The 24,492-nt window shown below is 50.3% G+C and overlaps 2 protein-coding genes across 3 annotated transcripts in view; one reads left to right on the top strand and one right to left on the bottom strand.

Annotated features, from left to right (window-relative positions):
- The window catches only part of NT5C2 (5'-nucleotidase, cytosolic II), a 62,384-nt gene extending 51,835 nt beyond the window's left edge, over positions 1 to 10,549 (bottom strand). The window contains exon 1 of one of the 2 annotated variants that reach the window (XM_065067134.1): positions 10,402 to 10,549. The gene's annotated coding sequence lies outside the window, so the exon portion shown is untranslated. Of the gene's footprint in view, positions 1 to 10,359 lie in introns of both variants that reach the window. The other variant, XM_065067130.1, reaches the window with a different exon arrangement.
- A 5,093-nt stretch (positions 10,550 to 15,642) lies between these two features.
- INA (internexin neuronal intermediate filament protein alpha) lies at positions 15,643 to 22,745 on the top strand. The gene is made up of 3 exons (XM_065067139.1): positions 15,643 to 16,975; positions 20,611 to 20,735; positions 21,346 to 22,745. Exons 1-3 carry the CDS (start codon positions 15,761 to 15,763, stop codon positions 21,605 to 21,607), a joined length of 1,602 nt encoding a protein of 533 aa, XP_064923211.1. The 5' UTR covers positions 15,643 to 15,760; the 3' UTR covers positions 21,608 to 22,745.
- The last annotated feature ends 1,747 nt before the right edge of the window (positions 22,746 to 24,492 follow it).

The raw sequence follows: 24,492 nt of genomic DNA, 5'->3' as shown, positions 1-24,492 counted from the left end.
AAAACTCTCTTGTCTCTGAAGATCGTGTCCATGCTTCATTAATATTTTATAAAAAAGCAAAGATACTGAAAGCTTATTCTGGCTTTTTTCTAATCTTTGAAAGTCAAAGGAAAAATAACGATGATTTTTTAGAGACACTTGATCCCTTTTCCAAGCTGGATAGGCACTCTCTTATGTGTTTTTGGGCTACAAAAACAGATGTGACAGCAGAATCAGCATCTGAACCGTCTCCGCAGGCTGGAAACATGAGCTCACATCTCCCCCAGCCTTGGCGGAAAGCGGTCCCTGCTCAGCCCAGGTGTGGACAGCCAGCTGGCGAGTCAGCGCGAGTCCCAGCGCTCTGGACGCAACACTTGCCAAGGGACGTGCTGCTGAGTAAAGAAGCCGGCATACTTGAACTGGGGAACACTGGCTCCTCCTTCATTAAAAAAGTTACTGAAAATAAACACTGAGATCAACAGCTGAAGACGATCCGGTAATTAGGAGAGCTGCTCTGTCAAAACCAGTCAGAACTCTTTTTGTCTTGCTAAGAGTTTTCTTTTCCAGTGCTATTCTCTTCTCCTCCCACTTTCTTTAAGAAAAAGCATATCAAATGCTCATATACTAACTTGGTCTCTCTTCCTTTTGAGATCTTACCCACCAACAACAGGCAGATAATCAACAAAAAAAACAAACATCTTTCCAAAAGAAGGATGAGCTGAGGACCGTGGAACTAAACCAGACCCAGGAGACAAAGCCTTAACACCCAGCAAAGCCACACACCTCATACACAAAACTTCACCAGTTTTCAACTTGCTGTTTGTCCACAAAACACAACCAAGACTATCTAATGATACCGCTTGGTTATAAAGGGCACTGTGACAATAAATACATCAATATTTTAGCAAAGAGGATCTTGATTCTCATTTACCCTAACATAGAGGGCTCCAAAGGCATACTAGTCTACTACAGATATCATGGGATTCCTACTTTTGCCCTTAATAATGCTTACCTGTCTCTCCTCAGAGACACATTCCCTGAGGCTGATCTAGCCTTTCAAGCGAGAACAGCAAGAGTCTTCTGTATCTAGGCTCAGCTCATTGGAATCACTGTTGGGCTGGCTCTAACACCCTCCTGAAATGCTCAAAAAGGCCAGAAGTACAACTCCTTCCTTCTCTATGTTCCTCCTAGTTCAGTAACCACAGGTACCCCTCAGGTGACCACACAGAAATCCTCTTTCTCCCCAAACCAGAGGCTGGAGTACACTCATCACGGAGACCAGAAAAGCACATACTCAAAACCTTTCCTGCACTCTGTACTTAGCAAGCAGCCCCACGTGGCAGCTCCTTGTCAATGAGAAGCAAGCTACATAGACCTACCAATTGAGTAATGATAAAGATGAACAGAACAGGGAACATGAAGTCTATAGGTGTTTTGAAGTGCTCTTATGGTTTGAAGTTCCTCTCTGCATACAGAGCACAATTCATTCCTTTTCTGACCTGTTTTTTAATCGGAGGCAAACATAGTAATTATGGTCTGCCTGATCACAAATGACATTACAAGTCTGTCCTCAGGGCACAACAGTGTCCCCACCTAGGTGTTATCAGCCCCCAAATCTCATTTAATCTTGACAGATGTGTAGTACCTAGGCACCACTGCAGGAAACTCTACAAGCAAATTAATTTTACAAATACTTTCTCTGCAGTATTCCCATGCACTTCCAAAAGACTGGTAATTCACACAGCATTTCTTAGGCAACCTACATAACTTAATTAATCAGTAAAATAACTGAACATGTATGATAACTCTGAGCTTTTGTTAAGTCTCTGGCTTCTCCTTGATAACGTAACTGTCTCAGCTTTATCAAGCAATACCAAAGGCCTATATTATACTATTTTCTAACTGTTGCAACTTCTTCAGAAACTTTTTACTATCCCATCCAAGCAAAACACAAACCACCAAGTTCATTTGAGGAAAACAAAGTCATCTTTCCATGGTCTCTTCACCTCACTGTTTTTAAATACATTAAATCAACCCTTCTGACATAGAAGACTGTTCCCTGGCAGAGCTGAGGAGGACACACATAGTGCTCTCTCTGTACTTGTCTCGGCATAGACGGTGCTCTGAGGGAACATGGAAAAGGTGACAGACCTACTCCATCAGCTGTGACCTGGAAGAAAGCTGCCAGCCTGAAGGGTGAGAGAACACGAACAAACAACTAAGAAAGCATCATAAGCAGGTCCCTGTTATCCCAAAACCAGAGCCAAGAGCTCCCGACACTGAACCTTCCCTCTGGCTGGGACTTTTCAGGGAACCTCAAGCATCTCATCAGTGTAGACTTGAAGACTCATTCAACAGCACGGTCTTGTGCTCCTGCTGTGGATGAGGAAACAGCTTGAATCCCCTGGGTTCTGAGACGCCTTTAAAAATGTTTGTCCCAAGCAGAGTAGCACAACAACCCTGATTCACTTCTTTTTCAGCATGTTACCTGACCTGCTGTAGCCTCTAAAAAAAAAGCTGACCATGTGCCCAGCCAGCACAAAGCCTCCTGTGCAGCCACAGAAATGCCTCCTTCTAATTGCTTTCAAAACAGCAACTGGAAAAAACCCCAGCCTGGCTCTGAGTGTCACAACACAGGAAGACAGCTCTCTACATGTCCTAACCTTTCCAATATTCGTTTCTTGACCCCACCAGCATACATCGATTTAGGAGGACTGAAAGTGCTTTTTATTACTGTCTTTGTTAATATCTACTCACTAGATGTCTGTGAAAAAAAAAAAAAACACCACCAAAAAGGAGTGGTAGATGAGTAAAACACTGTTAGTTTTTCATCATCTGTTCACTCCTGATTGCTCAACTTTAGCAAGCAGAGTTTTTTGGCCTTGGCTCATAAAACTGCCAATGCAATACTGCTAGAGAAGTTACAATACATGTAAAACAAGAAGTTAAGAACCTACCTAATCTATTATAATAAGAAAAAAAAAAGTAGGAAAGGTTAGAAAACAAACGTTTTTAACAATCTCTTAGAAAGGCCACAGTGTTATTTCCCTGGATCAGAGGTGAGAAAGTCCCCAAATTATTGAAGGCTACAGATAGATATGTCATCTTAGATCACAGCAAGTACAGCTCTTTCCAGTTTGTATAAAATTTGCTCATAAAATATACATCTGCTGATGATTGCAGCAATGACATCTTTTAACATACTCACTCTACAAAATCATCCAATTTCAACACCATTATGAGCAGGATACTAATAAATGCCAGAACATGTGTGAGACATGTTCTGCTCAGGATGTCTGCAGTCACCAAGTGGTTAATGGTACAGGCACGCTAATGCCTTCTAGAAGCTAAATTCATATTATTAACTAAAAAGGACTTAGCAGAAGATTGTCTGGTATGGTAGTCACTGCTTCACTTACAGGTAAAGCAAGCATTTTGAAAAATAGAGGAGTTTTGTGTCTGCTTATTTGAACCACTCACAGCTTTAGGTAGCAAATGCTCATTTTTTAATAATGTTTCCCTAGCAGAGCTCTATCCAGTCCTGTCAGCTGCAGCCCTGCTTTTGATTACAGGTAGAAAAGCTCTGCTGACCACTTCTCCCTTGAGAGAGACGCTGTTCATGTGTTTGTACTTCCTTTTAGGCAATGATTTGTTTTCCTTTTTTTAACAAAGGAAAGCAATGTGGAAATGCAGCATCCCAAACCATGGAAAGATTCAAAACAAGCATTGCCTTGCTGACTTGCCCTTCATCACTGGTGCACCAACTGACTGATGCTTGCAATGTGAAGCGGAAAATGAAATCTGATTCCTGCCTCAGTTTCCAGACAGCAGAACTAACAGATGATTTACCAGTCTGGCTTGCTTCTGTGTTAAATTCCTCTTTCCAGCTTCACTCAGCCACTTGTATTCAATGATGGGAAAGCTACAGGAACTGAACTGTAAGAGCAGCTTCCAGGGTCGGCCTCAAGCTAATTCATGCTCACAGCACCTGCAATTTCTGTTCAACTGATCAGTTTTTTTTCTTTAGGGAATGAGCCCATCCTGACCTAAATGCATACACAGAGAATAATATTACAAAAATGGAACTGAACAAACTACAAAAAAGAAACAATTATGCAGCAACTACGGGGATCTGTTCTTAAAAGCTCTCAGTGAATACTGCATAGGGTGTCAGAAACAACATGACTTCACCAGGACATTCAGGACCACATCTTGCAGCCGTTTCCTGTGGCTTCAAAGGCCACATATGTCTTTGCATAGCCTTGAAATGGAATTGCTTTGTAACATCCAAAAAGGTGACTTGAAAAGATCAGAAAGAAACATTTGAAATGCTTTTGCCAACATGTTCAGCTCTTCCTTTGGGGGGAAAAAAAAAATCCAACAGAAAAATGGTATCTCAGATGGAGACGGAGAAAAGAAAGGAAATCAACATCTAAAAAGATTATTTATAATTGCAACTGGTTCTATTTATTGACTTCCAAAATTACCTAAGCAGCCTGAAGTTCACTAGCACTTACCCTTAGATGTTATTATTGGTAATTGCTGTGTTGTGATTATAAAGCCCTGGCATAAATCTCACTCAGCACTTCTTTGGGTTTCTGAGGGCAGAACATTCACATGCTCTTCTCTGACCCCATGTTCCTAATTATTTGCCGTGCATGCCTATGTGCAACTCATCACCAAGTGGATCAACCCAAACACCAGCTGAATTCAGCTGGGCTAGAGATTTTTATATACTTCATGCTAAACCATCAGTCTTCTCTCTTTTAAATTTACTTTCCTTCCTAGGTTACTTTAGAAACTGATTAAAAGTTTCTCTTTTTATATGCCATGGACAGATGCACTACATTTGATGCAAACGTCAAGAGAAGCAGGGTCCAAGTAGTAAAGTATGAATTGATTCCCACCCACAGCTACCATTCTCCAAAGGAGATAAGGAATACCGATTTGAGCAGCAAACACTATCTGAACAGCTAAGTGCTCCCTCCTGAGCCCAGCGTACCCAGCTGGGATGCAGCTGTTGCTACCACAGCAGAGCAGGAGGCAGCAACTTGCACAAGGAAGGGGCAACCCCCTCAGAGGGTCCCACAACCCAGATCTGGGCCACCACAACTGCCAAAGTTGGACCACTGTGGCTGGAAAGTATTTTGGGGAAGTGTACCTTCCTGGAGTGTTCAGCGAGAATTTGCTTCCTGAAAACCTAGCAAGAATGTATGTTAAGTGTTTTATGTATTATGCCAAAGTTAACAGGGAGAACTACAATACAAGGCCTGGGTCAAAGCCAGCTAATCCAAAGGCCTGTTCTTAAGTAAACAGTGGAAAACCACTCCACTTCAGAGCCTCCCGCACAAACCTGTACAGGAAATCTCTTTCTGTTTTACCCTCTCCTCTGAACCAATTGTGCCAAGCAAGGTTAAATTATAATCTTGTAGTAAGCATATATGCAAAATAGTCAGTCTTTGTTTGAAAATATCTGGAATGCAGCTGGGAGCTGTGAATACTCTATTACTAAACTAAGCTAAGTTTGGATCACATAATGACTTCAAGGAACCTTTGTTTTAAAATAATCACTTGTGGTGAAAAGAGCCAGGCTGGTAGCTTTGGAGACCAAAACTGTCTTCTTATTTACAGGATGGGTACAACACAAGTGGTACTAGAGCACTTTGTTCCCACACGTCTGTTTCTACTAAGTTCACTTTGGAGCCACCTTCAAATCTCAAAGGAATCACATCTCCCTGGACATCCCTTTCTTCTTCCATTCACCTACAAAAGCTGTGCCCACACATCCTTTAATTTCAAAAGAGAAACCAACAGGTTGCTCACATCCCAGCATCATTTCTATAGGTACCTCATTACTGCATCTCCTGTTGTTCACATTTAATGGGCTCACACCTTTGCAGAATTTAAAGCAGTTTTAGCTGGTATGATGCACAGGGTAAGAACCCATTTGTTTTCTTGCTTACATGCTAAGAGAAGGTAGCATGCACATCACTACAACGGCATTTCCAACCTCCCCAGTTTAGTCAGAACATTATCTCTATGAAACAACTAAAAGAGGGCTAGCTGTGCTGGTAAATCCCACAGCAGGTATCCATGCCCAGGAGATGACAGGCTCAGGTCTCCAGCAAGCAACATGTTTGGCCTCTCCCATGCTGTACCAGAATGGACACAGTGACAGGACCATGAGGGGTGGCACACAGCTTTCACTGCTCCTACACTGGGGGACCCAACCGTCCAGGAAGTAAGAGCAAACCTGCCTTTGACCTTATAGTAAGGTGCAGAAACTGTTACACATTCAGGTAGTAGTTAAGATTTTACACAGACTGCTGTGGATTTTTTTAGGCTGAATTACTCACACTCCCTTCTAGTTCTCATGCTGTCATATAAAAAACTGTATTTCCCCTAATATGGCTTCATATAGGCAGGTTTCCCAAGCACCTTTTCAGCCCTGCAAACACATGCTTAATGACTATGCTTATGTAGGCGGGTTTAGATTATCAATTGCTTACAGTGGCTACCTTAAATACCTACGCAATTTTTTCCAGATGTTGCTTAAGGTCAATTTACAGTACATTAAGTTCTATTTATTGTACATGCTGGATTCTCTCTGTGGTTGTGTTAAGAAAGCAGACTCTTGTTATACAGGCTCTCTATGTAGAGTACACAGTCCAAGGTTTTAGGAACCATTCCAGTTAAAGAGTCATATTGATTAAAAAGCAAAATACAGCTCATTGCTACAAACATCATTACCATGACACATAATAATAATTTCTTTAGTAGCAGAAAACAGATATTTTACAATAGGAAATATTTATATGAATGTGCACTTTGAAGGTACTCAATAAGATAACGCTTCAGAACAGAAAGCCAACTTTTGAAGACACAGATTGTGGCCATTTCAAATATAATTTCAAATTACATTTGTGCTGCTGACACTGTAAATAAAATTTAAAAAGTAGATGCAGTACAGACAACAAGGGAAGAATTCCCATGTGCTGATGTGGTAACATATCCCATCCCAAACACATCCCAAAGAGTGAGACAAAGCTTCTACTCCCAGGCACATTCTGTTCAGTTTTCTGTCCTATTATTCTCACTGCTAAAAAAGCCACAGCTGTTTTATATCAATACCCCCAGCATTCGTGAGCCACCCAGAGGCAAGGACAGGGCGTGGAGCAGGCACTGCGAACTCATCCCAAGGTACATCACTCAGGCTGTGCTCTGCTGACGTACAGCGCTGTCCTCAGTTTCCCTTGGGGCAGAGCCGAAGTGCCTTGCTCTCTGCATGGCTTTATGCTGGCTGGCATATGAGTATTTCTTATCCTGAAGCGATTAGTTACAGAGGTGTTCTTTCAAAGGAGTGGAGACAAGGCACGGCCCTGCCAAACAGCAAGGCAGTTCCTATGACAACTTTCCACTGCAGCCTGGCTGGAGACCATTAATCCACCTTCCCCAAGCCAAGCAGCTTCTACGTGGTAATGTTATTTTGGGTCATCACAGACCACTGTAGGATTTTCATCAGTGGCTGAGCAACGGCTGGTTGCACGGTACTGAGCCACCCAGATCCCACAGCACTCCTTAATATCTAATCTCTACAAAAGAATGGGTTCCCTGATGCCACTGCCTGACCTCATTTTTGTCTCTTGCCCAGGATTTCCAGGGCAGAGGTGCAGTCAGCCCTTCTTCCTGTACATCCTTGTCTGTTGGCATCTACAGTTTCTGTAGGATTCAAAGGTTGCAGATCAGCTCAGTTTGTCCTAGAGTACCAAAAACCTACTCTGTGGCCAGCCTGGGGCCATCCCCAGATATCAGCTCACACTGCAAGCAACCGCCCATCTATCAGCTTTTGACCGACGCATTATTTTATTAAGCTGAACTGCAAATAACCGTTATGATGTGAGCAAATAAGCCTATCTGCTTTCTCAATAAGCATCAATTAAACATAATATTTTAATAGCTTGCTTCCCTTTTACTTTAAATGCAAAAATAATATACTTGTATATTTATAAAGGAATAAAGCACTCCTTTAAATGTTTCCCAAAGAGTACAATAACACAGTATTGTAACCAGTAAACACCACACTAAGATTTCTGGGTTTTTTTCAAAAACAAAGATTGCCCTGGAAGCTAAAAAAAAAGTCTAGGATAAGTATTTCCAGTGATTTCAGGAAAGGTCTATTAACTGTCAATTCAAGCTATATTAGGAATCAAATATTTCAAAAATAACAATTCTAGGGGGGCTGTTGTTGTTGTTGTTATTATTATTATTATTTTAAAATGTCTACAAACTGGAAATTTGCCTGGGAAAACTCCAGCTTGCATCTGATTTTTGCTAGCATATGTCCTAGAAACAGTGTATAACACTAACACTGCCAATGCAAATAAACTAACAGGCTGTTAATTTCAAACCTCAGCTGAAAACATTTCTCCCATTCTTACAATTTTTCTCCCCATTTATCTCTGCAATTGTACTTAATTCAATGGAGCATTTTAAATGTAATTCGGTGGTGCATTTTGCCATACAATTTGTTTGAATGACGCTATACAGAGTAAAGGTTGTATTGTACTATATAATGAAACTACGTGTATGCTTGAACAAACTCCAACTGCTGTTAATCAAACCAGCAAGTTCCTGAATGATCTTTTGAACTCCAGACTAACAGCAATAGATTATTTTAAAAAGCAGTTCTACTCTAAAATATGTTTAGGTTGACACGGGCTGACAAGGACTGACAGACTTCCAGAGCTAAGCTGATCAGTTTGCAAGTAAAACACCGTGGTTTTTCCTCACTGCTAGAGCTACAAATTCAGCACATAAACCAAAGATCGAAATATAGTTTTGTTTGCCATTTTCAATCAAACCACAGAGCACCTGAAAGGACCTGAAAATCTTCATCTTTTTGAATTTATTCAGTAGTGACAAACAGGTATGTGGATCAATACATTTCAGCCAGTGACAAAGTGACAAGATGTTTTTCTAAACTGGCACAGAGGATAATTTGGGTAGGTAAGAGGGCGATGTTTCTAAGTGACTACTTAGAAAGCATTCTGCAGTCTTCTGAGGTTCAAATGGTAAATCTTCCAGAGTTTAAAAAAAAAAGAAAAAAAAAGAAGAAAGTATCTCTTAAAACATAAGTGATTATGGCTTGGGAAGGAATGTTCTCAAGACCACGTCAGAGAGAATCCTTAGTATCCAGTTTGGCAGCCTTTAGAAGCGCTAGCAAGGGAATAAACTTGACAGTTTCATAATCTCAGTGGTTCCAGGAATTTGTAAAACTGCCTGTGCTACACGAAACAGTACTGCCCTATTCTGTCATCCAGTCTGCCAGAAAACAGTGTAGGTTTGTCTTTGTCACACATTTTGCAATATTATTTTTGGCACAAAAAGAGGGATTAAAAAAAAAAAAAACCACAACTAAAAAAAAACACATAATCAAAATGTGAGCAAGTGAGCAAAGCAGTTTTGTGATTTTGTTTTTGTTGGGGTCTTATTTTATTTTTGAATTTATTTATTTGGTGCTGCACTCCTGGCTTTAGGTTATCAGCTCAAGCCTAATATAGCTGGAGTGCCAAGATCAACTCGAACGAACAGAGCAGTGACAACGAGCCGTGTTCTGCCCAGAGCTGGGATCAGACTCGCTTTCCTCAGAGAGGCGGATGGTCTGTACCCACCTCCCCCGACGGGCCGGCGCTTTCCCCAGGGGGAAGCTGGAAGGTGCCGCCGGGACCCTCCGGTCCACGTGGGGCGGAAGACGGAAACGAACTCAACGGGTGCCGGCCCCAAACCTCACAAACACCTTCCCGAGGGCTCCTTCTCACGCTGCAGCTCGGACAGCAGAGGGGGGCACGGCCCCGGGACGCAGCCCACCGGCCACAGGGCGGGCACAGCCTGCGGCGGGGAGGGGGCAGCTCGGGATCCCGCCCGGGGGTGCGGTGGGGAAGGGAAGGGGTCGGGGGTTCACCCCGCCGGGGACGGGAGAGGGGGCCCGTAAGGGATGGGCTGCGGGAACCCAGGGGTCGCCCTGCCTGGGACGGGATGGGGAGATGACGGGGGCTCCCGGGGCACAGCGGCCGGACAGGGACAGGGGAGGGGACCGGACGCGTTCCGGGGAAGCGGCGGAGCCGGCGGGCGCTGCCTCCGAGAGGATCCCCTCTCCGGCAGAAGGGGAAGTGCCGCCGGCCAGCACCCGGGCTGCACTCACTGCCCCTCCCCTCCTCAGCCCCGGCCGCGGCGGCGGACAGACCCCCCGCTCCCCGGGGTGCGCGCCTGAGGGGCGGGGGCGCTCACCTCACCTCACCTCACCTCACCCCACCCCACCCCACCCCACCCCACCCCAACGGTCCCCGCCAACGGCCCCCGCCACGCGCCCGGCGCACGCACCCACACGCGCGCACTGCCCCCGCGCGCCCGGGCCGCTCTCACCTCCTGGCGCGCTCGGAAGAACTGCCCCGCACAACTGCCGCAGCGCACAGCCGGCTGCATTGCGCAGGCGCGGCCCGCGCCCCGCCCCGCCCGGCGGCAGGGACCGGGGAGAGTGTGCGAGGCCGGCGCTCAGCCGCAGAGCAGCGGCGGCAGGGAGCGGCGGCAATGTGCCACCCCTCGGAAGAGCCGCACAGACACCCCCCCAGCAGCCCCCTCGGGGCCCGGCATCGCTCCAGCCAAAATCTCTGGGGCTGCGCTCCAGCCCTGCACCCCCCGGCTCTGCACTCCCGGCCTGCTTGAGCCCCCACAGTTCTGTCAGCCGGCCTCAGTGTTGCTGCGTGCCATGCAGGCTGAAGGAGCTAGAGCTTTGGTTAACACAATTATTGATTTATTGGGGAGTGAATCTGCAGCAAGGGGGGCGGGATGTGCCACATCTGCTGCGAGAAGGGTGGCAAGGAGGTTCCAGGAGCAGCTCTGAGTGGGGTGGAGAACGGTGGCCGGGGCTGGGGGACACTGGCAGGAGGGGGGTCCTGCCTGCCGGTCCCACCAGCAAGCGCGGGCCTGTGTCTGTCACCCCTGCAGGTATGCCGGTCCAGGCTGGAAGGGCTCAGGGAATGGTTGTGCAGAGCAGAAAATATCCATTAGGCCATTCCCAGTTGTGCCATGCTTGGCCAGTGCTGGCCCAAAAGGTGCCAAGCAAAAAAATCCCTCCCTGGCAAAACGAGCCTCCCCTGTTCTGGCTGTTTTTCCTGCCCCTGGAGGCTGGGAAAAGGCCACAGTCCTGGTCACCTCGGGGTGGTCCCCACCAGCGACAAGGGTGCCAGCAGACATCCGCCTGCCCCAGCTCATCCAGGCACACGCAGCTCTGCCAAACCACTGGCACCCCTCCTCTGGCAGCAGCTTTTCCAGCCCTGCCACCACAGTGCTTCCTTCATCTCCCCAAGGACACTTCCCTCGGCTTTCCCTGTCACTCTCTGCCCTGCTCCAGGTGATGAAGGCTCTGCAGCCGCCCCCCACAGCATGGGGACATGCCACTGGGCAGGGCTTTGCTAGCTTGGGCACACTTGGCCCGTCGTGGCTTTCCAGGCTCTGCAAGCCTTGCTCCACCCCCTCACCAAGGGGAAGCACCCAACAGCACCAGCTTTTAACACATTCCCTTGATTCTGGCTAAAGCAAAGCCCATTTTCAACACAGAACCCATGGTGGGGTGGGATTGCCCACCTGGGAAGCTCAGCCTGCACCTCCCAATGCACTGGAGCGTCTCACAGCACCTGCACTGGGCACCCAATGAGGGGTTTCACTTAAAGATGCATCCACCTGTATTTGGGAGCTCATTTCCACGCATCCTTGTGGTGGGGCCCTTAGTGGAATGTGTGTCTGTCTATCTTCCTGTGTGTCTGTGCATCTGCCCAACACATAACCCCAGAAGATGCACTGGAGCCAACAAGAATGACTAAAAGTGCAAAATGGCTTTTCTGTGTGGAAAATTAAATAGGCAAAAATCCTTCAGAAAGAGACTGAGCGGGATAAGGCAGAGGTCTGCAAAATCCTGCACAGGGAGGTGGGTGAGAAGGAACTGTGTCCCAGCTCTTCTACTGTGTCCCACAGGCCAGGGGCATGGAATGAAATTAGCTGGCAGCAACTCCAAAGCACAAAGAAAGATGATGGGTTTTCACACGGTGCAGTATCAAACTGTGGATTACAGAGCACAGTGGCATCCAAGACATGAACTTGCGCTGATTAGACAAAGGCCAGGAAACACAGGGATGTGACTGCTGCCTGGGGAGCCCCAGAGCTGCAGACAGACAGAACCAGAGCAGCTTTACCAGGGAAGCGTAATTCTGCCAGTCAGAGACAAACTCCTGAGTTAGAGGGACCCAGTACAGCCACTTTATTAGTGTTTTTGCATGCGTGCAACTCAGTGAATACATCCTTCTTTCTTATATATGTGTTTGTGACATATATGTTTGTTCCCTGATTTTGCTGCCCCTATCTGAAGAGCTCTGCCTCCTGAAGTGGGTCAAACCCACCTGTGCCGCGGGAGATCTGGCAGCAGCCTCCCAGTAGACACTCAGATCTGCCTTTTTCCCACCACCAGGAAGCATTTCCCTCTCATGTGGTTGCTGCAGTGGAACACTTACCCAGAACATTAGTTTAATGGGCTGTACTGGAACCCAGCTGAAAGGTGCGTATCCCATTGCTGTGTGTGCGCAGCCCAGAGGGCAGCTTTTTCCTCTGCATCACAAGCCCAGGCAGAATGCAGCTCAGGAGATAAATTGTTTAACAAGACACATAACCAAGGCAGCTGCTGTGCTAAGATCATGGAGTTTTAAGTTGTCCTCCTGCTCTCACATGCAAGACTTGATTTTTGAAGCAAGTGGGAGGTATGGAATGGTCCTGGGCAATTTAATCCCTGATAGAACACACCAGGTTTCAGTAGTGTACAATTCTTAGCTATGGAACTGTTTCTCTTTATTTTTTTTTTTCTCTTTTCTAGCCTTATGAAGGTCCTCCTGATGGGATATGTGTGTGTGTCCCAACAGAGACCCATGTGTTGCTCAGGCATCAAGGTTTCCTGAGCCTGAACGGAGCCCAGGAACTGCCCTGATTTCAGTTTGTGCCCACATCCAGCTTGCCATCTCATTTCAGGTCTGACACACTGGTGTTCAGCTTGTCTCCAGCCTCTGGCCTCAGAGTAGAGTAGAATAGGATAGAAATAACAGAATAATAGAACTGGGGGATTTGTGGCATTTGAGTCTGTGTCTTTTAAGGAGTTCCTTCCAGTGTGCCAGGACATGGGTCCTCAACATGGCCACACTGCAGCTCTCCCTGTCACTGGGAGGGCTGTATAGCTCCCAGGTTTGATGGCCAAGTCACCCCTGTGGGCTGGGTCACAGGCTCAAGGGGCTTGCAAGGGAATTGCATTTGGGTACCACCCACTGGGGATGAGGGTCCTACTGCAGCTGTGTGGAACACGGCAGCTCATGCAGAGGTGGATCCCAACATCTCAGCCACACTTTGCTCTTCTTAAAGAAGCAGCTGTCCAGCAAGCTGGAGCCACATCCTTGTTCGGTGGAATGTATGTGAGTACTGTCACTTATTGACTCCAACTCCTTGTGCTCATTCAGCCACAAGGTTCCAGCAGTCACAGTGGCAACTGGCTCAGGTCCCACCTGTTTCAATGCAGTCTCCTTCCCTCTGTGTAGACAGACACAAGAACACCTCATCCCTTTGGGAGTCAAAGGGATTTGATCCTAGGGTCTTTACCCATGGATGTCAACAGACATCCTTGCATTTCTTCTGCTGGTGGAGATTGTGACACTCCTAACTCTGCTGTTAGACTACGTGTGTACAGCAGTGCTAAAACAGCACAAGTATGGAGGCCAGGATAGGCTGCGCTCCACTTTTCCAAGACAGAAGAGAACCACAACAGCCTTCGCCACGAGCAATAACCAGAGCAAAGTCATCAAAATGATGCCATACACATAACTAATCACAGCTAGAAACTTCTAAGTTATTTGATCAGCTGTTGCAAGTAGCAGAAACCTAACTTATGATATTGTAATGCAATACAATGGATGTCGAGGAAGTGGTAAAATGTACTTGTGTGTGAAGAGTATGTGAAAACCTGAAAAAAAACCCCAAACAAACAACAACAAACAAAAACAGACCAAGGAGAAGATTCCTGCATTAGCAGTGTGAGTCAGGCAGCCTGGGCTAGACATCATGCTCTGGGGCCAGGGTGGCACATCCCAGCCTGCCACCGGAACATAAGCTACTCAGATGATGCAAGTGTTGTAAGCCTCACAGACGCTGACCTAAAATGGGCTTCAGGAAAACTAAGTCCTTCCAGGAAAACTACCTGAGAGCATATTTGAATCCTGGATAAAAACAGACAGAAACCAGGTCTTTCACCCAAGTGTGTGCATAGCTCCTCTCTCCTTCATTTATCTCCACTGACCAACACTTTTAATTTCTTCTGTGTCCTATGGTACAGAGGGAAAGGACTAAGGTAGGGTTTATATGTGTGTTAGTTCAGCCTACCGACAATCCCCAATTGCACGCCTAGGACCAGCCTGCTACTGCAGAGGGGCAGTGCTCTGCCTTGGGCTGGGTTCATCTCACTCCCAAGTGAAAGAGAAGTTTTTCTCCATGGGGTTTCTGCCCCAGGCAATGCCTTTCTAAAGCATGGTTGCAGTCAGCGCTCCTGCGCACTCCAGCCAGAGTTGCTGCCATGCTTGCAGGGCTTCCTCTGGAGCCACAATTATGATTAACTCCTGAGCCCAAGGAGAGGTCAGTCCCAGCACCATCTCTTCCCATTTGACTGATACATTTGAAACAGTGACGTATCTTCTGGAAGTCATGGATCTCTCCAGTGCTGGACCTGGCTTGCTTGTCCTCCTCATTCATCTGTTGGACCTCACTTGTCCTGTCCCCTGGTCACCTGTGAGGAGAAACAGGCACAAGAGGAGTAGATGAACATCAGTGCAGAGCCCATGGCACAGTGATGTACAGCAGGAGGCAGAACCTGGTTGCACATTTCACCACATTCCTCATACCTGGATCACAGTTATTTTAAACTGTTTTTCCAGCTCACAGCCACATTTTGTGTTGCTGTTCCCAGAGACCTGTCACTCCCCACTGATGTCTTGGCAGGTCTTTCTCTGGGGTGCCGTGTTCCTGGGCAACAGCGCTTGATCTGGAGGTGTGGTGTGTGTGTCCTGCTTCCCATCACCTCTGCATCTCTGGGTACTCCCACCAAACCCCTGCCAATAGGAAGGCCCAGCCCACTGGAATCACAGAACCACACAGAATGGTTGGGGTTGGAAGGGACCTCTGGAGGTCATCTAACGTAACCCCCCTGTTAAAACAGGTACACCTAGAGCAGGTTGCACAGGAATGTGTCCAGACAGTTTTTTAGTATTTCCAGAGAAGGAGACCCCACAACCTCTCTGGGAAGCCTGTTCCAGTGCTTGCATGGACAAGGGGTGGCTGGGAAGACCCCAGCAAGAGTGATTCAGGGCATTGGGTGTGCATGTGTGTGTGTGCATGTGTGTGCCTGTCTGTGCATGTGTGTGCCTGTCTGTCCATCTGACTCTTTGTCTCTCCATGCGTTTGCCTGCCTCTGTCCCTCCACCTGCCCGTTTCTGCTTGCTTCCTTCTGTGTTTCTGCCTCCCCTTGCCTGTGCATCTGTGTGTGCATCTGTGTGTTTCTCTGCATGTCTGCTTGTCCCTTTGTCTGTCTGGCTCTGAGTGTGTGTAAGTGTGCGTCTTACTGTGAATGTGCCTGTCCCCTTTTGCGTGCCTGTAGGTCCGTCTGCCTTTTTGTGTGTGTGTGACCTTGTCCATCTGGCCGTGTATGTTTGTGTGCTCTTTGTGTGTTCGTCCATCTGTCCCATCCCGTGCCCCGCCCGCCGCCACAGCCCTTCAGCACCGCAGAGCACGGACAGCTCCCGCCGACTTCTACCGCGGCGGCCTCGGGGACGCGCACCGCGCCGCGCCCAACATCGCGCACCGCACCGCGCACCGCACCGCTCCCCCTCCCCGCCGGAGCGCCCCGCCCGGCGCCCCGCTCCGCGCTGCGCCCCGCCCTTCCGTACATAAGCGCCACCGCCGCCGCCACTCGGACCCCGCAGCCATGAGCTACAGCGCGGAGCCGGCGGCGCTGGCCGCCTCCTACCGCCACCTCTTCGCGGAGGTCCCGCGGCGCCCGGAGGGGTCGGCGGGCCGGCGGGCGCGCCAGGGCGCGGAGCCGGGGCTGGGGCGGGAGCTCAGCGCCGAGCCGCGGCGGGCGCGGGCCAGCGAGAAGGAGCAGCTGCAGGGCCTCAACGAGCGTTTCGCCGGCTACATCGAGCGGGTGCGGGCGCTGGAGGAGCGGAACCGGGCGCTGGCGGCGGAGCTGGCGGAGCTGCGGCAGCGGTCGGCCGAGCCGCGCCGGCTGGGCCAGCTGCTGGGCGGGGAGCTGCGCGCCCTGCGCGCCCGCCTGGAGGAAGCGCACGGGGAGCGGGCGCAGGCGGCGCTGGAGCGGGCGCGCCTGGCCGAGGAGACGCAGCGGCTGCGGGCGCGCTGCGAGGAGGAGGCGCGGGGCCGAGCCGAGGCGGAGCAGACGCTGCGCTCCCGGCAGCAGGCGGCCGAGGGTGCCGCCCGCGACCGCGCCGACCTGGAGCGGCGGGCGGTGGCGCTGCGGGAGGAGCTGGCGGCGCTGCGCAGCGCCCACGCCGAGCAGCTGGCCCAGCTGGGCGCCGTGCTCCGCGCCGCCGCGCCCCCGGCACCACCCGGGCGGCCCGACCTGGCGGCAGCGCTGCGGGAGCTGCGCGCACAGTACGAGGCGCTGGCGGCCCGCAACCTGCAGGCGGCCGAGGACTGGTACCGCGCCCGCTGCGCCCGCCTCCACGAGCGGGCGGCCCGCAGCCAGGAGGCCGTGCGAGCCAGCCGGCGGGAGGCCGGCGAGTGCCGCCGCCAGCTGCAGGCTCGGCTGGCGGAGATGGAGAGCCTGCGCGGCGCCCACCAGTCCCTGGAGAGGCAGCTGCAGGAGCTGGAGGAGCGGCACAACGCCGAGGCCGCCGGCCTGCAGGTGAGCCGGGAGGCGCCGGGCACCGTCACCATCCCTTCACCGCGCAGGGTCCTCGGTACCGTGCAGCGCCGCCCCGGTACTGTACGGCACTGAACATCCTCCTCCCGTGCAACCTGCCCCAGCGCTCGCCACCCCTATCCCAGCCACTGTGTAGCACCGAGCATCTTCATCCCACGCAATCGCCCCCGGCGCTGCACAGCGTTGAGCGTCTCCCCTCCATGCAGCACCGGCACTCCCCCTCCCCTGGTCCTGTGCAGCGCTGAGCACCTCCACTGCGTGCAAAATGCTGCAGCGCAGCTCCACCCTCTGCAGCAGCCCCTCCCGCAGTTCTGTGCAGCGCTGGGCACCTCGGCCCAATGCGGTGCCCCCCCACACGGTGCAGCACCCAGCACCCCCGCTATCCCGTGTTGTGCTGCAGTGCATGCACCACCACCGCCCCTCCAGCAGCACTACACAGCACCAACTCCCTCTTGCCTTATGCAGTGCCCCCACAGCACTGTGCAGCGTCGGCCACCCCTGCAGCCTTCCTCCCCCCCGGCAAAGGTCCTCTCTGCCCTGCACAACAGATCCTGCCTCACCAGGGCATTGTCTGCTGCCTTCACCCTTTGTCTATAGGCAGAACCCCAGAAAACAGGTTTCAGGGGGATCAGGGAGGGCCGGGACACTGCCTCAAACACCCCCTTCCTGCAGGGGACATCCCTGCACATGGCAGCTCTGTTTGAGGCATCACCCCATCCCTGCTCTGTCCCTTTAGGATCAGCTCCAAAATTGCCCACACATTCCTTGTCATTGTGGGTAATTCCTCGAAGCTGCCTGCCCAGGCTTGGCCCCTCGCCCTGTGGCCTGGCTCTTGGCACCTGCCTTGCAGAAATTGGAGCTCTGCAAACATTAAGGCTAAATTTGCAGCCAGATCCCAGCATCTCTTATGGCTGTGGAAAGACTCATGAGGGGCAGACAATGAGCACTCCGTATCTCTTATTCCCTTACTGCAGTTTTACCACATTTTCTTGCTACAGCCAATGTTCATGATTTATAATAAAATAAATCCTGAGATTGTTCCATTACATGGCTATTAAATGATCTGTGGTTTCTAAATCAAGCCATTTCTTTCTAAATACTGAAACAACCACCTTATACCATATCTGGAGGACGTTGTTATTTTACATCCAAGTAATACCTTCTCATTTTCAAGGCCAAATTTTGTCAGGCTTTCTAGAATTTGTGACTGTAGTTCCAAGCTGCTTGCAATCTTCCTGAATAGTTGAGGTCTTCTTCAACAAATATTGTGGAAATAGGCAATATGTGGCATTTCCTGTAGTGAGTGAAAGGATTACACATGGTAATCTTCTTAAATAGTCTCGATGCCACGTGAAAAGAGGGATTCTAGGAGCAACCTGTCAATCAGCAAAAAAACGCCAATGCAACTGGATTAAACAGCACCATAATTGAAATTGCTTTAGGGGCAGCGTAGCAACATTTTCCTATATGCCCCTCAGGATCTGCTTTAAGTGTGGTAATACTTAGGAGTTTTTTGAGCAATATGCTTGTGTAGCAGCTAAATAATTTCCCTGGCTGCAATCAGTGGAAAAGGATGGAAGTCTGTCTTGATAAAGAATATTCACAGAATCACAGATCACAGATTACTATTGTTCAAGCTTCTAAAATGTTCCTATAGACTGCTAAAGCAGGGGCATGTCTTTACATTTGTAGGCTATCCAGTCAAATATGAACCAATATGTGAGAGTTTTCTGCTAGGAGGCAGGTTTGCAATGGTGTGGAGAAGGGGCTTTCTTCAACCACCTGGCAGAGATGGGGTATGGACGAGAGGCAGAGACGCGGTGACAAGGATAACCTGTTTTTAAAGAGCATTTTGTTCATGAGGACTGCAGGCGGGGAGGGGAGCTGAAGGCACAGAGGGTCAGAACAGCAAGAGTGGAGCCGTCCTGGAGCAGGGTCACCCTGAGTCCCTGCCTCCTGTCACGGCTTGGTGCAGCAGCAGTCTGGCTGCATCAGAGCAGAGATTTTAATCTGTACTGCAGTGGCATCTATGCACGTCCTGGGGCTTTTCAGCTGATGCCCCAATGGTTTCCTTGAACCCTTTCCCATTGCCCAGTCCCACCTCAGAGGCACAGCTCCGTGCAGCTCTCTTGCTGCAGGAGATGGCCGGGGCAGCACAGGTCAAAGCAGAGCCCCAAGGGTGGCCCATAAATGTCCCACAAGGCGAACTGTGTCCAGCTAACTTGACTGTGAGGTGCTACATGCTGCATCCAGGATGAGGTGGCTCTGCTTCTCTGAGGGTCTCTACTCAAACTGGGTTTGCTGTATCAGGCTCAGAGCAGCTCCCTGCTCCTTGTGTGGCTCCATGTCTCATGGCTGTCTCTGCACAAGAAAGGTTATGCAGGACACAAAGGGGGGGCCAGGCTGAGAATAAGGACAGGGACGAGATGGGGATGATGACAGGGCCAGGATGAGGACAGGGAGATGACAGGGACAACGTGGCAGGACAAAGCTCCTTTGCTGGAGCAGAAGAAATGAAACTGCAAAGGCCCAGCTGTGGGAGGGGGTGTGGGAGAGCAGACACTGGCCATTGCAGGGCTTTGCAGGCAGGGCTGCACCGTCACTTAAACACAAATTGCTTACTCATTCCTGCTCCAAATCACACTCCTCCACTGGCACAGTGGGGTGGCCGACAGCAGGAAACCATCTGATTGCGAAGATCCCCATAGAAGCAGATTTCACTGCTTTCAGGCTGCTGTTTAGATACCTGGATGCATGTGTGAGAAAACCAGGCTGGTTCTTTTCTGACAAGAAAAAAATAGAAAAAAATTTAGTCTCCTTTGTTAGCAGTAGATCTGGCCTTGGACTCTTCCACCCTGCTGGTAGAACTGGGCGTAGCAGCCATGGCAGGGCAAAGCTGATGGGAAGGATGCTAGAAAGATGTCATTGAGCACCCTGGCTCTTGCAGTGCAGGCCCCTGACTTTGTAACCCACTCAAATACCTGCGTTCGGAGCTGCCTGCTCTGGGGCTCTGCAGCATTTTCTGGGGAAGGTGCCAGATTTTCGCCCTTAGACCCAGCTCTTCCCTCCTGCCCTGGCAGCACCACCTCTCCTTCCACCACCCAGACGTGTGTCCCAACCCTTCCTGAGCTCCACAGATGCAGACTGCAGCCCTTCTCCAGTCACGGGCTGCTGCGGTGCTGGATGCTTTTGCTTGTGCCACTAAGCCACCACCCCTGCTTTGATGATATTTAAGCCCAAAACTTCCCATCCGTCCCCACCAGCTCTTCCCTCTGTAGCAGCTACCTCATCACCCACAGGACTGGGGACTCCACCACTGTGTGCTATTCTCCCCCACCTCCCATCTCACAGACCTTGCTGCAGATGGGAAACCATAAAAATACATCAGTGTATAAATCCTCCCCCCACCGCCCACACTTACAAGTCATGCCTGGTGCTCTGCCTGTTTCTTCATCCCTGTTAGCGTGAGATTTCATGGTCCCAAGCTGCTGGTGGGATGTGCCATTGCAGACCAAGTTCCCATTGCAATTTCTGTGTGTCTGTGATAGGCAGAGCAGAAAACCTGGGGGAGAGGTCCCTGCTACAAAATATGCCCCTGAGTGCCCTTGCCTTTGCAGGACACCATCGGGCAGCTGGAGGATGACCTGCGAAACACCAAAAATGAGATGGCTCGGCACCTGAGGGAGTACCAAGACCTGCTTAATGTCAAGATGGCCCTTGATATTGAGATAGCTGCCTACAGGTAAGGCTGCTCTGACCCTGCGCTGCCTGGCCAGCGCAATCCCTCCCAAACACAATCCCCTGACCTCACCAAGCTGGGATATTTTCAAGGGCCCAGAAAATATCTGCCTATGCACTCAAGAAGCAACACCATCATGTTGCTCATCTCACCTGCCTGGACCTGCCGTGCTCCTGCCTGGGGAGCAGCCATGGCTCCGTGGCATGCCTCAGTCTAGCAGCCATGAACTGTGTCCCTCAGCCATCCCAGAAGCTGTGGTTTTACCTGGGGACAGTTGGGATTGGAAACTTGTCTCTCTTGCAAAGTCAAAGTAGATGCAAAAGGCAGAGTGCCTCTGGTTCAGAGTTTTGTTTTCCTGGCATTTCTAGAGGGAAAGGAGAGTGCTGGTCTCATGTACCCCATATTGCAAGTGCTCCAAAAAAGATTGACTAAAACATATGATTTTGAGACAGTTTTGTGGTGCAGTGTGACCTGAGCCAGTGTCCACCACAGGCTGGGGTGATGGTCTGGAGCACTCAGACTTACTCGCAGGTCACAGCACACCCTCAAGCTTTGCAGATGTTTAATGTGAGATGTCCCCAGACTAACCTCTTCCCTTGTGATGTGCTTGCAGGAAGCTGCTGGAGGGAGAGGAGAACCTCTTCAGCATGGGAAGTGCCGGCCTTTCAGCACTCAACCCCACTTACTCCTTCCAGCCAAGGGGCTTTAGTTCCTCCACTCTGTCCTTCATGGAGGAGGAGCAAGGAGAGGTTATTAAAGTGACCTCTAAAATATCCACCAGCAGGGCTGAGGTGTTTGGGGGGACCATAACCTCTGCCAAGAAAAAAGGAAGATTAAACCTGCATGAAGGAATTGTTGCAAATGCAAAAATGTAACCATCAAGACCCCATCTGTGTTGCATTTGAGGGGGAACAGTCTCCACTCAGCCTTTAAGTTGCCACTCCGGGCACAATGCCACACTGGGCTTGTGGGAAGCCCCCCTTAGAAACACGTAGTCCCCCAGGGACACTGACCTAGGGCTGGCTTCCTCACGGGTCCTGCCACGAGGAGGCCGAACTTGGCACATTGGTCCCTTTTAAATGGGGCAGAGGCACGGGCCAGATGCATGTTGGTGGTGGTTGTGGTGGCACAGTGGACTCACGGCACCCACCATCCCTCCTTCCCTCTCTCCTTCCATGGCAGACAAGGGGGAGCTGGATGGGACCGCTCCTCAGCTGGCTCTCCAGGGAGTGGGGGGGCGAGGGAAACAACACGTTTACTACAACTAGTTTCAAGGCTGAAGACCTTCACCTGCTATCCAAATCCACGTATAGCTAAACCCTCACTTGTCAAGTTGTAACTGTCCACTTTTAATCCCAGAAGCACAGAAATAGCCCTACTGGACTGTAACCGCACCTGATCTCTGGTCTATGAGCCGCTTTTTAAACTATAAGGAATGTTCATTTTTAATTTTTCTTTTTTGCCTGGACAGCTGTCTGGTTTTCAGCAGCGTTAATCCAGCCAGGCATGGGGGGGTTGCTAGCAGTGGGTACAGGGCAGGGAACCGGTGCATCAGAGGTGCAACTCCTCATCTGGTGTCTCCAGCTCCAATACATCAGGGTCTGTAGGCCCCTTGTTTGGCTGCACAGTCATCACGTGAAAACCCTGTGTTCACATTAGCATCGTGCTCCAGCCGGCACTGGGAAGCAGCAGGACTCCCAAACACAAGCCCACAAAGCATCCTCGTCTCCGCTCTAACTGTCCAATATGTGCCAAATTTGATATAGGATTTACAACCATAGGTTTCCTTCAATGCCTTAAAATTGCCAGCGATCGCTTTTGCAAGAGCCGGAGACTCCGCGTGTGCTGAGTGTCAGTGCCCGGGCAAGGTCATCGCCACGAGACCTTACTGCCCTCATGGTAGTGCCAGAGTAGTTCCTGGAACCAGAAAATCGTTTGCTCGCACTCTTTCCTCTTCTGTTGTAAGGCACAAGTTAATAAATAAAAAGAAAGAAATAGTTATGTGGATTGAAATGAGATGTTTTGTCTTCTTTGCTGCTGGTTCATCCTGGGGACACAGATCGGTGTCTGGCCTGCAGCAGGTTCGGTCCCCAGCAGTCCCTCTGGTCCCCTGCAAAGAGCTTGGCGTTGGGGTGCAGCTGCCAAACTCTGCTGCTGGGGCTGCCAGGCCAGGCTGGTCCCACCAACGGCAGCGGGGCATGTCTGGGTCTCACCCACAGGTGCCTGTCACCGTGGCTCTGTATTGTAGAAGAGCTCATGGCCAGCAGGCTGAGGGAACAAGGTTTCCCACGGCTGAACACACCCTTGTTTGCCCAGAAAATGGACTCTAAGGCTTTCATTTGCATCACACCCCTGACCATTCAGTCCCCAGGTATCTGTCCATGTTTGCCTTCACAGGTGAAGGTGAAGTGATTTTCACAACAGCAAATGAAAGAAGTGGGGGTGCACCCACCTCCCAAGTAAATGCAGGAGTCAAAGATGCCTGCAGAACTGGTGTGACCAGCTCAGGCTTTTATTTAGAAGATGCCCATGTTCTGCCCGTCATGGGCCTTTAGAGGGGCACGTATGAGGACAGCAGGGCATAGGGAGAGCATGGGCAGCTTCCTGTGGTGTGTCCCTCCTAACAGCACCCTGTCCTGCTGCCTTCCTGTTCCTGCCTTGTCACACCATGCCATGGCAATCTGCTCCAGAGCCCCAGGGACATGGCGTGACAACCACAGGCTTTCTCCACTAGTGCTGCAGACCAGGAGCAGCACAGCCACTTCCCTTGACCCTGCTGCACAGATAACCTCAGGGACGATGCCCTGGGGGGCCGTTCACTGTGGGATGATGGAGCCATGGGGAGGGCAGCCCTGTGGGTGGGGGAAGTGAGGGGCACCTTTTGGAGGCAGGGGATCAGGCTCAGGGCATGGCTGGGGCAGCACATCCCACCAGCAACCTCAGCACAACAGTACAGAGCAATTCAGGGTGCCCAGGCAGAGCCTGGGGGGAGGGAAGCACCCGCAGAGCTAAGTCCAGGGCACTGGCACATAAACACAAGGACGGATCAACCAGCCTCCAAATATCTCCCGGCTCAGCTGTCAGTTAGGAAATGCAAACATGCAGCATTTCTCCCAAACCATAGGGGAAATAAAAGGCAGATGTGACTGTGCAGCTAATGTAAAATATTCTGAACCTCAAATACCCTCCAGCACTGCTTTCTTTCTGTCCCTTGAGTACAAGCAGCCTGACTTTTCTTTCAATCCCAGCACAAGCCTCCATCAGGATTCCTGCTTACTCAGCTGGCTGGGTGCTAAAAACTGGGAATTTTACTTTGGCAATACCAATGTGAGGGGCTGCAATCATGAAGGAGGGCAAAGGAGGCGGGGAGGATGAGGTGCTGTTTTGAAAAAAATGGCTGCTTTGCAAGGGCCAGCTCCAGAGATTTCCTGCATTTCTGGAGCTCTGCAGTATTTTGATGCTGTCTCATGGTGTTAAGCTCCAGAAGTGGGAGCAGGGCAGCAGGCAGGGAAAGGCAGACACAGCCCCTGGGGACAGCTTGTTCTGGACATTTCCCAAGGCTCAGCCCATTTCGGCTGCAGAATCAGAGAAGGGACTGCTTAATGCTCAACCAAGGCACGCTGAGCTCCATCTGCACAGACCCTGTGGGCCCCAGATGGCTGCAGCTCCTGGGTGAGAAGGCTGAACTCCTCATTGAATGCATGGCAACACATGGCCCCTTCTTACCTTAAAGGAGGCCCATGTCCACACTCTTCTCATC

The sequence above is a fragment of the Columba livia genome, chromosome 6 (assembly GCF_036013475.1).
Source record: "Columba livia isolate bColLiv1 breed racing homer chromosome 6, bColLiv1.pat.W.v2, whole genome shotgun sequence".
In the NCBI taxonomy this organism is placed as follows: Eukaryota; Metazoa; Chordata; class Aves; order Columbiformes; family Columbidae; genus Columba; species Columba livia.
Note: the sequence above shows the minus strand (reverse complement) of the source record. Positions and strands in the feature narration are given on the sequence as shown.

Excerpts from the sequence above, each read along its gene's own strand:
- INA (XM_065067139.1), top strand. The coding sequence starts at position 15,761 with ATGTTTGTGTGCTCTTTGTGTGTTCGTCCATCTGTCCCATCCCGTGCC. Across the intron at positions 16,976-20,610 it reads CCGAGGCCGCCGGCCTGCAG|GACACCATCGGGCAGCTGGA; the intron begins GTGAGCCGGGAG and ends TTGCCTTTGCAG. Across the intron at positions 20,736-21,345 it reads ATTGAGATAGCTGCCTACAG|GAAGCTGCTGGAGGGAGAGG; the intron begins GTAAGGCTGCTC and ends ATGTGCTTGCAG.